The sequence below is a fragment of the Abramis brama genome, assembly GCF_963993115.1.
Source record: "Abramis brama genome assembly, chromosome: 17".
NCBI lineage: Eukaryota > Metazoa > Chordata > Actinopteri > Cypriniformes > Leuciscidae > Abramis > Abramis brama.
This window is the reverse complement of record NC_139979.1, coordinates 34,398,155-34,410,190: the sequence shown is the minus strand read 5'-3', so window position 1 is coordinate 34,410,190 and position 12,036 is coordinate 34,398,155. Positions and strand designations below refer to the sequence as shown.

Here is a 12,036-nt window from a genome sequence, read left to right as displayed (position 1 = left end):
TCAGTACATATATATAATAACCAAAAAAATGCTCAAAATTCAGACAAAAATTGCTAAAACTTTACCAAAAAATGATTTTATAATGTCTACATGTGTATCTGAATGCATACTGAAGAAAAACTGGCTTTAGGACCCAGCAGAACAGCTCATTTGCTCCATATAGAGCTCCATCTAGTGGCAAGAGTCATGAAATATCATGTTATATTATATTTTTTCCACACGAGGTCGGCAAAGACACCCAATGTAAGATATTTGTGCTTAATGTGCTTAAATTACTAAATTACTATTTATTTATTATTTATTGATTAAATCTTGTAATTTAAAGGTAAATAAAAAAAATAAAAAAATAAAAAAAAATGCATTAAAAAAAAAATTGGAAAAATATTATCAAACTATAATAATAAAAAATAAATATAAAAAATAATATAAAAAATTACATTAAAAAAATTGAAAAATATGATCAAAATAAGCATCATTTTAGGGCTTCGGTCATTTAGACCCGCAAGGGAAGGATGTGTTACAGGACGCGAGGGAAGGATCAAGTATGTTCTGATTGGCAAATGACTTGGTGTTGAAACGTCTTGTGTCACACCTGCTTGTGTTAGGAAACTGAGTGAGTGAAATAACTGATGGCATTAGCTAACACAAGAGGGTGTGAAACAGTGCTAGTCAATCTCAATAAAACAGTAACAGCTGTCGTTTTAGAGGTGCTTCATACTGTAGATATATTCACACTGACAGTGGGTGCATATACAGTCACACCAAAGATTATTCACACACCTTCAACATTTCTCACACTATCACTGTTTATTCGCTATAGTTTAGAAAATGGTAATAAAATATGACAATAAATCACATTTTATTATCAAATCAGTTGATATTTCACTGGTTTTGTCATTAGCATTAAAATATCTTGTACAATGTTTATCCAAGTGGAGCTGATGTCCACATTTCTCAATAACTGTTGTTTGTTTGTTATTGTGAGACACTCTTTATTAATCTGAGATGAGGAGTTAAACCACACTGGCTACGTTTACATGCAACCAAATAACCCGTTAGTAATGGGACTGACGGCTCAATCGGACTGAAAAGCGTTCATGTAAACACATTAATCATTAATTACTCATTATGGTTACTCACTTTGCAGGGGAAGTTTGTGTAAGACAAATCTGTGCGGATTTAGCGCAAATACTCGTGATTCATCCTGATATATTTAATACAGCGTATTGTGCAGAATCTGCTCATATCTGGCTTACTTGAACACACACGTCACTACACAACACAACGGCGAGCGCTTGTTATTGAAGCAATAGCGAAGATTAAAAAACATTTGGTGAACAGAAAAGACATTGTTATTTTCCAACATCCAACATGTTCTTTGTCCTCCTAAAACACATTTTTGGTGAAAAGGATGAGGATGAAAGAGGAAGGGAGGAGATGCTGGATGACAGGATTTAGTTTGAATAAGAAATGAATCTGTGAAATGTATATATATAAGCTGTGACGTAGTTAATCTGGTTTATTTCTTCCTCTTCTTCTGGCTAGTAGAAGTTCTGAATGGTCGGTAACTTAAACATTTAGTAGCCAAACTGGCCGGTGGGTGAAAAGGTTCATCTCCAACCCTGACTGTGGTTGAGCGGTCTCACCCTGGGCCAGGAAGCCTTTGCACGGGTTTGCTGTCAGCCAGGGTTTGCAGTAGAACGGCTCGTCCAGCTTCTGAATGAACTCGAACTGGCACGGCACCTGGCCGTCGTTGTGGACGCGCACCGTCTGGGCCTGATGCTGCATGAACTTCACATGCTCGAAGTGGAACTGCACAAACACACCAAAACACACCACAATCAGGCATTCGTTTCCATTCAGAGGATAAACACGTAAATACTGACTAAAAAACAAAAAACAGTACAAGTAAACAGTAAAAATTGTGAAATATTATTACAATTTAAAATAGCAGTTTTCTATGTGAATCTATAGTAGAGTGTAATTTATTCCTGAACTTTCAGCATCATTACTCCAGTCTTCAGTGTCACATGATCCTTCAGAAATCAGTATAATATGATGAGTTGATGCTCAAGAAACATTTATGATTATTATCAGTGTTGAAAACCGCAGATTTTTGTGGAAATGGAATTGATGTTATTTTTCAGGATTCTTTGATGAATAGAAAGTTCAAAAGATTATTATTATTATTTATATATATATATATATATATAATCTTTTGTAACATTATAAATGTCTTTACTGTCACTTCTGATTAATTTAATGTGATCTTTCTGAATAAAAGTATAACTTTCTTTCAAAAGAGAATAATCTTACTGACCCCAAACCTTTGAATGGAAGTGTAAATGTAAAATGTGTCAAATCAGTGAGTGAATAATGACACACTTCAGGTGGAGGAGGACGGAAGCGGCTCACCTCTCTCTGAGACAGCGACACTGAAGGAATACAGTCATTCTCCTGTCTGTCGATGCGCCTCACGATCTCTTCAAACGTCCGCTTGTAGGACTCGTCGTTCACAAGCTTGATCTGTGCAGAGTCACGGCAGATGTCAGTAAGGGACTGAGTATTAGGGTTGGGGATTGAAAATCGATTCCACTTCAGGAATCGGATACTTGTTATAAAATTAAAATTTCGATTCCTCTTATTGATTCCTTTGTGAGCATTTCAATATGACTTTAAATAATTCAAGCGTGAGACGACTCGCTGTTTTCTGTGCTGCAAACATGTGTATCAGTATACTGGATCTGTGCAGCTCTTAAAGTGACAGCAGCCTAATATTCCTGCCGTCTCTATAATAACACTAATATTCCTGCTCTATAATAACTCTAATATTCCTGCTCTATAATAACACTAATATTCCCGCTCTATAATAACACTAATATTCCTGCTCTATAATAACGCTAATATTCCTGCTCTATAATAACACTAATATTCCCGCTCTATAATAACACTAATATTCCTGCTCTATAATAACACTAATATTCCCGCTCTATGATAACACTAATATTCCCGCTCTATAATAACACTAATATTCCCGCTCTATAATAACACTAATATTCCTGCCGTCTCTATAATAACACTAATATTCCCGCTCTATAATAACGCTAATATTCCCGCTCTATAATAACGCTAATATTCCCGCTCTATAATAACGCTAATATTCCCGCTCTATGATAACGCTAATATTCCCGCTCTATAATAACGCTAATATTCCCGCTCTATAATAACGCTAATATTCCCGCTCTATAATAACGCTAATATTCCCGCTCTATAATAACGCTAATATTCCCGCTCTATAATAACACTAATATTCCTGCCGTCTCTATGATAACTCTAATCAAACAACACAAGACAGAGAAAATTCACTCGTTCTTGACTGAATAACTTTTGTGTAACTATATTTGTAATGTATATTTTATTTATAAACTGCAGTGTTATTTTACATGTGATTACAGTTTCTGTACCTGAAAATCTTAAAACACTGTTTATTTCAATCGCATCTTTGTTCAGTTGTATCTATGTGTTGCGATTGCTCATTTTTTATTTGTTGTTGTTTAATTACTGAGTGTTTACTTGTCTTTAATAATGCTTGAAATGTATATTAGTTCGGCTAGTTGTTCTTCTATGGTATTTTAAACCACAGGCAAACGTTCCTTGTGTAAGTGTTCTTTAGCCTGTAGATTTTTGGTCATGATTTTCAGCTACAATTAAATATTTTGCAATTAGACTCAATATGAATGATATCTAAGTTTTTTTTTTTTTTTGCCTGATTGGAATCGAAATTAGTAATCGTTAAGAATCGGAATCGTTCAAATTAAAGCGAGACCCAACCCTACTGAGAACGAGTGTGTACGGCCACGTCTGCTGCTCTCACCCCTATCTCTAGCAGAGAGCTGACGGGTTTGTGGTCACTGGTCTTCAGGGTCATGTGACTCTGGTAATTAAGCTGTTTTATGTCCTTCCCCCTCCACAGGATGCGGTCACACCACGCAGGAACTCGACACTTCTCACTGAATAGACACAAACACACACACAAATAAAGTGTTTTTAACACTGATAATAATCATATATGTTTCTTGAGCAGCAAATCAACATATTAGAGTGATTTCTGAAGGATCATGTGACACTGAAGACTGGAGTAATGATGCTGAACATTCAGCTTTGATCACAGGAATAAATAATGGGGCTAAACCACATCAAGAACATGAACTTCTGAACTCTAGGCGATGCTTTCTTCAAACGTTTTGGGTATCTTCAGGATATGCTGTTGATGAAATTTTGTGCCGATGCGTCAAAGCATTTAATTTTTTTAGTGCAATTTATGACAAATTTCAAAACGGCAGACATGTGACTCTTCCGATCCGATCCATGACCAAACATTCTGACAAACATTTCAAAAGTTGTGAGAAACTGAGCCATTTTTCAGATCTCATGACCTGTAGGTGGCGCTGTTTCCAAATTTGGCACACACACTCAGATCATGGTGTTGATGAAGTGTACCAAGTTTTGTTTCAATAGATAAAACTATTGAGCATCTAATGGAATTCAGAGTCAATATTAGGTTCACATCACTGTAACGTTTTAACAAAAAGGAATATCAAAACTCTGTTCAGTCATTTCTGCGAGGCTTGGGCCAATGATCATCGGAGAGGTTTTTCAGCACGAGGAGAGTAATCGGCTGTACTAAGAAATTTGTTTCAAGGACAAAAGGTTCAAAAGTTATGACAAAAAGAAAAGTGAATATTTGAACTGGTGGTGGCGCTATAGAGTTGGTCCTAGAAACCCCAAAGTTGGTCAGATTACTATTCAGGGCCACCTCTATGAGTGTGCCAAATTTCATCATTTTCTTATGTATGGTTTATAGGGCTGTCATTCACTATCTACTGGGAATAATAATAATAAAGGAAACCAGCAATAAAACAAAACATTGCTTTGATGAAGTAATCAGACCAGAAATAATACTGACACTTACAAACACTTGCCATTTCCTACTTGTATAGCATTTTATTATGTTCTAAATGTATCTATTTATTTATTTGCTTTAGACTGTAGGGCAGCATAATATTGGAAGAAACCTGACATTTCAATATTCTGCTTTTCTGTGATATTTAAAAACTGCCACTGTTTTTGACCCATTTAATATGACTATGAAGTAATAATAATTGTTTATTTGTTTGTGATTATATAAAAAAATAAGAATAAAAAAATAAAAATATTGTAATAAGGTACAACTTTACAATACAATACTAATATATTTGTCTATATTTATTTATTTTGAAACATTAATGAAATCAAAATTAAATATTCTTGTATTTTTCAGTAATCTTGAATCCGAATCACTTCCTCTTGCAGCATCTCTTCTCTGATGCCGAGGGTTCCCTACATCTGTTCTTGTTCCAGAAGAGTTTCACTCGGATATACGGCACAATAGGGGAGAAAAGACCAGAGCGACTTCCGTTTAATGCAGACTTTAACCATCAAGCTTTTATTGTGACAGTATCCTGGCAAATGTATTCTCTGCATTTTTCAAAGTGAAGCTCATGATAGGAAACACTCATGTTTTAGTGTCTCAGATTGGCTTGATTCACAGTAAATAAACCGAGCGTGTGTAAACCTGTGCCATGCTTAACCGTAACACAAGCAGTGCATGTATTAATTTAATTAAACTGCATTTGAATATCGTGCAGCCCTAGTCCACTTGTAATGTTAGTCAATGTTTCTTGCGTGTGAAAAGGACGTGATTTGAGCACACTGCTATGTGTTCGTTTATTGTATGTTGTGGAGAATATTAGCTCTTTTATTGAAAGTGTGACAGGAGAAGTGATGTGTGATGGTGTTCTCTGACCTTGTGTCCCACTGATCTGAGCCAGTGTCATATTTGTATGTGGGTTGGAAATCAATCTCTCCCTCCGTGAATCCCACAAACACAACCTCCTCATCCATCTGCCGCTTCAGCTGAAACACACACACACACACACACACACACACACACACACACAGTCATTCATATTTCCATATAACTCAACATTATCCAGAGAAACCGCAGCGGTGTCGAGTGTTACCTGGTCATGATTACACAGGGTCTCAAAATCCTTTTTAGCTATTAATTCCTTCACATGATCGACTTCAAGGTCACTTAATCGATAGTTTAGATCTCCCAGCCATAGCACAACACTGGAAAAGAAGAGAACATTGACCATAAAAGACTTAAACAGGGAAAACCTGACAATTGTCTCTAATTTAAGGGGTGGTTGATTATGATTTGACTTTTCTAAGTTTAGTTAGTGTGTAATGTTGCTGTTTGAGCATAAACAACATCTGCAAAGTTACGACGCTCAAAGCAAAGGGAGATATTTTCTCTTACAGAAATCGCTGTTTAAGGACTACAACAAACGGCTGGTAGAGACTACAATGAGCTTCCTCCCGGATTAGTGACATCACTAATCCTAAAATTTGCATACACCCCGCCCCCGGGGAACGCGATTTATAGATTATCATGACAGAATATGCTAAATAATAGGAGCTGCTAACACACACACACACACACACACACAAGCTGTTGAAGCTCCGCCCCCTGTGCCGGGAGCAGCAGCTCATTTGCATTTAAAGGGACACACACAAAAATGGCGTGTTTTTGCTCACCCCCAAAAAGTGACAATTTTAACATGATATATAAAAATATAAACTGAGCTAAAACTCTGGGGACATCAGAGGCTTATTTCACATCTTGTGAAAAGGGCATTATAAGACCCCGTTAAATCAGATATGCTGCATGTTGGCCAGCTATCGTGTTTAGTTCATACTTGTGCTTCATGATGGTGAGGGGGGGCAGTGAGGGGTCCTCCTGCCGGAACTGAATCCTGCGGCAAATGTCCTTAAAGTCCTGATTGCGTCGTTCAAACTCGTCGGTGTGCGCGGCGAGGTGGGAGTTCACCACACAGATGTCCGAGTTGTGAAACTGGAAGCGAATGGCTACTGCACCTTTATTACCCTAAAGGAGAAAGAAGGTTATTTGAATGTTATAGGCTTAAGCTTACATTATTTTTGCTTCTAATTTAGGAGAACAGTTGGAGTCCATTTTGTAGAGATGGTAATGTTAATATGCCACGATATAACATGCAGAACTAGGCATGAGAACATGGAGCTCATCAAGGTTACACTTTATTTTAAGGTGAGGTTGTTTGGTTGTCTACATTCAGCGCTCCTCTAACACACTCACCATCCGCCCCACATAACACACTCACCATCCGCCCCACATAACACACTCACCATCCGCCCCACATAACACACTCACCATCCGCCCCACATAACACACTCACCATCCGCCCCACATAACACACTCACCATCCGCCCCACATAACACACTCACCATCCGCCCCACATAACACACTCACCATCCGCCCCACATAACACACTCACCATCCGCCCCACATAACACACTCACCATCCGCCCCACATAACACACTCACCATCCGCCCCATATAACACACTCATCCTTGCGCTCCTCGTAACACACTCACCATGCGCCCCATGACGCCTGTGCCGACGGTCTCGGCCTCCATCTCAGAGATGTGCGCCGCGTGCTCCGCTTTCACATAGAACAACAGCATGATTCCCACCAGCCGCACCAGCTTCACCTGAACAACACACAGCAATACTCTTACAAGGGCAATAAAGGGGTGAAACATTTAACCCTCTGGTGCTTTAATTTTTTAGTATTGTTTACTTCATCGGAATGGTACTAAACTTAGTAAAGGCTTTGGCACATGCTATGCGAACACAAAAACAAAAATCATGGACATGATTAGAAAAGGTTAAACGGTCCTGAAAAAAATAGTCACACTTGTTCTAATCGTGGTCAAAAATGGAAATGAATGGGAGATGAATGTCCTCTAGTGGAAGCGTTTGGTACTGCGGCCAAACACAATCTGACTGAAAGCTCATTTTTTTGAGATGTCAAGCTCAAATTTGGAACACAATTAGTTTAGATTTATGGCTTTGATTTTCTTGCAGTTTTAGAATAAAATATGTTTTAGAAAATATGTATTTCATATAAAAATTGAAAATAGTATTTTTGTGCATTTTTCATAACAACAAACGTAAAATTCTGTAACTTTTTTAGAGTTTCTTTTTTTTCACTTCAGCAATAATCTGCCTTTTTGCTCGCGGGTTTCTCTTTAGAGCTCCCCCTACAGCTTCGGAATAAATATTTGACAACACTGTCGTCAAAACTCGTTGGCGACTCGCCCCCCTCCCATCTTCTCCCGCTGATCCTGTGCATTTGTTTTCAAAGAAGCCGGCGAACGCACGGGGCCATGTCCACTGAGGTATGTGTGATACACAGAAGGCCAGCATATAAATGTTTAGATAGTGTACGTGTGCAGTGCCGTAAAGCAGTTCGTTACATCGCGAGACCTGATATCACGCGATACTTCCTGATGCTGCGGCCGGCGGCCCAAAGTTGCAAGTATGGTTTTTCCGCTCACAGGCGCTCGGGGGGTGCGAGAAGACCACCATTCAACCCGAAAACAGTCATATAACCATTCCAATGACTCCGAAGCTGTTCGGTTAAGATAAAAAAGTTACTTAGAGCACCTTTAAGTCTGTTGCTCTAAAGCATTCAAGATTTACCACAGACTAGTTAGAAGTTTGTAATAAATTGAAAGCCATCCATATCAGCAGCATATTCTAATAAATAGGGCTTCCCCGACTTAAGATTTATGCCAGCAGCCATTTCACCCTGTAGCCCAAGACTGGTCGCCCACTGAAGCTAAGCAGGGCTGAGCCTGGTCAGTACCTGGATGGGAGACTCCTGGGAAAACCAGGTTGCTGCAGGAAGAGGTGTTAGTGAGGCCAGCAGGGGGCGCTGCTCACCCTGTGGTCTGTGTGGGTCCTAACGCCCCAGTATAGTGATGGTGGACATTACACTGTCTAAGAGCACCGTCCTCCGGATGAGACGATAAACCGAGGTCCTGAATCCCAGGATGTCCTTCGAAAAAGAGTAGGGGTGTAACCCCGGTGTCCTGGCCAAATTTGCCCCTTGGCCTCTGTCCATCATGGCCTCCTAATCATCCCTATACACTGATTGGCTTCATCACTGTCTCCCTCCACCAGTAAGCTGGTGTGTGGTGTGTGTTCTGGCGCAGTACGGCTGCCGTCGCATCATCAGGTGATGCTTCACACTGGTGGTGGTTGAGGAGATTCCCCCTTCTAAAGCACTTTGAGTGCCCAGAAAAGCGCTATATAAATGTAACAAATTATTATTATTTTCTATTCGACTAGTAGTCGTTCATTTAAGCCATTAGTCGACTAGTCAGACGATTATGATATTCATTTATTTACTTAAATATATACTTAAGGTTGGGGAGAGACATCGGAAAATGGTTCGAGATTCAGAGCTGAGAAAGGATATTATATGAAACTTTGCTCTTCATTACAGATAAATAAACCGTAACAATGAGCCTTTTAATATATATATTAAGCGTGCAAGTGCATGCATAAAGCTTTTCACAGCAAAAGTAATGATTATGAATGTCGAAAAGCAGTCTGTACATTTAAAAAAAAATATATATAAACTCCCCCTGTTGTGAAATCCAGCTTTTAATGTTGTTTATGTGTCTATGTGGTGTTTTTAATATGCTTTAAGACAAACCATGTGTAAATTCATAAGTCGACACCATTGCTGAGTATTTCCTCCTTAAAACTGCAGTGAACCAAAGACAGTCTCAAAAACACGCTTTGAAATCGCTGGTGTTTCTGACGTCACAAACTACCTTGTAACCAATCAGATCAACGTGTGATCGTCAACCAGTGGATCTCTGAGCTGAGGGAGTGAGTGGAGGCGGGGCTCACTTGCATATTCATAGAACCACACATACTAAATGAGGCAAGGGTGTCGAGTTACTAGCCTGGTCCTACCAGACTCTCGTACATTTCATTTGTACAGAGAGTCTGGCCACTCTCCATTGACAAGCTTCCTTGAAGGCGGGTACTCTGAAGAAGTTTAAAACTATTGGATCTGCCATAACCAATCGCTAACGTTTGGTCGTGACGTATGTCTACAACTCAACCTAGTGCACAACCTCAACGTCATCGTTCTCAGCCACTCCCTCTGTTCGCTGATTGGACCGGTAAAAAATTGACCGGAGAAAACCCAAGAATATCCGCAAACCCAGACGGAAGTGTTGAGGAGGGCGGAGCCAGGCTATCGAGTTACATTCACGATATTTTAAGGCATGAAGACATTGTTTTCAAGGAAAAAAACATTTAAATATGTAATTTTGGTGATCAAAGATGAGTTTTATAGTTTGGTCGCCTAAGCCTCTTCTCGTTTAGTTGACGATTAGGGTGTTATTATCCTAATAAACCAGTGCTTCTGTGTTATCTGAACATTAGCTCATGGGTGCGAGGGCAGAGGAGGTCCTTACTAAAGCATACTTGGCATCTGGATGGAGGCTCTTGTTGACGGCTTGCATCCACTCGGGCTCTTTAGGAGTGTCATTGAAGAGAAACGCCTCCTTACTGAGATCCAGCTCCTGGAAACTACAGCAGGGAATCACACTCACGTCTTCATCACTGTGTACGTTAGCATGAATGTGACCCTGGACCACAAAACCAGTCACATGGGTGCAATTTTTTGAAATTGAGATTTATACATCATCTGAAAGCTGAATAGATCAGCTTTCCATTGATGTGTGGTTTGTTAGAATATAACAATATTTGGCCGAGATACAACTATTGTAAATCTGGAATCTGAGGGTGCAAAAAATTCAAAACATTGAGAAAATCTCCTTTAAAGTTGTTCATTTATGTTGGCGATTGTGCCGCATTCACTCACACAAATACATGTTTTATATATTTACGGTAGGAAAGGTACAAAATATCTTCATAAGACATGATCTTTACTTAATATCCTAATGATTTTTGCCTTAAAAGAAAAATCGATAGTTTTGACCCATACAATGTTGGCTATTGCCACAGATATACCCGTGCGACTCGAGACTGGTTTTGTGCTCCAGGGTCATAAATATACTTTTGTGGTCCAGGGTCATAAATATACTTTTGTGGTCCAGGGTCATAAATATACTAGGCGTATTCTCACCCCACGAGGTAGAAGTCAGGAGGGGTGGCGGTGGACGCCAGCCATGGACTGAGACTTTCCTTCGGATTCTGGCCGTTCACATTGTACGTTCCCAAGAAGAAGCTGTCGGCACACAATGAGAACAGAGCCGGTGATTCAAAAGTTCCCACGACACGAGCCAAAGAGAGAAGCTGCCGGTTTAAATTAGGAAACATCTCACGCATTCTGAAAGCTCACGATGAGCCTGAGAGAACGACTGCCAGAGTCAGAACAAAACAGGCGTGATAAAGCCATTCTGACTCTGGACTTCAGGCTTTCTGTCCTAAAGAAGAGCTTTGAGCGCCTATACTTATGATTTATGAATACTCTTCGTGTATTTGCAGCTGTAGGACAGGGTTTCGCTCAACAGGGGGCGACGCAGAGTCACTGCTGCATTTCTAAGGGAAAACAAAGTGCACTAAATAGAAAAAGGTACGAGTAACAAACAAAACTGTTCAATTGAAAATTCTGGTTATAGTTATTGTTTCAAAGTGTTATTTATAACTAATAGGTTTCAGGGATGATCTTTGAGTTTGTTTTCTAAATAAAGGCGACTAAAGGTACAGTGAAATCAGTCTTAAATAGTGTATTCATAGATATTCATGAATTTTCCAGTCTTTTCTGATTACTGTTTACATAATAATTTGTGATTTTATAAGTGTTATTATTATTATTGTATATAATAATAAATTACTTTCCTCACAAAAAGGAATTTCTAGTCAATAAAATATTTGGAGCAAAGAAATATTGTTTTTATTATTAATTTTCATGATTTTTATTTATTTAATTGTTTTGTGGGAGGGAAACGAAACAGTTTTTTAACAGGGAATAACTGTTATAGCTAATGTTAACAATATTTCACAGTAATGTCAAGAAAATAACATTCATGCATTCAGTGTTTCTGAACTCCCTGAAAC

General features: G+C 38.9%; 1 protein-coding gene across 4 annotated transcripts in view; it reads right to left on the bottom strand.

Annotated features, from left to right (window-relative positions):
• The window catches only part of inpp5b (inositol polyphosphate-5-phosphatase B), a 42,386-nt gene that overhangs the window by 13,976 nt on the left and 16,374 nt on the right, over positions 1-12,036 (bottom strand). For all 4 annotated transcript variants that reach the window (XM_084088847.1, XM_084088844.1, XM_084088845.1 and 1 more), the window contains 9 exons: positions 11,102-11,203; positions 10,428-10,542; positions 7,521-7,637; positions 6,804-6,991; positions 6,063-6,174; positions 5,846-5,955; positions 3,875-4,010; positions 2,416-2,526; positions 1,647-1,812 (listed from right to left, as the gene is read on the bottom strand). In XM_084088847.1, the coding sequence (XP_083944973.1) occupies positions 1,647-1,812; positions 2,416-2,526; positions 3,875-4,010; positions 5,846-5,955; positions 6,063-6,174; positions 6,804-6,991; positions 7,521-7,637; positions 10,428-10,542; positions 11,102-11,203 (1,157 nt within the window). The remainder of the gene's footprint in view (positions 1-1,646; positions 1,813-2,415; positions 2,527-3,874; positions 4,011-5,845; positions 5,956-6,062; positions 6,175-6,803; positions 6,992-7,520; positions 7,638-10,427; positions 10,543-11,101; positions 11,204-12,036) is intronic.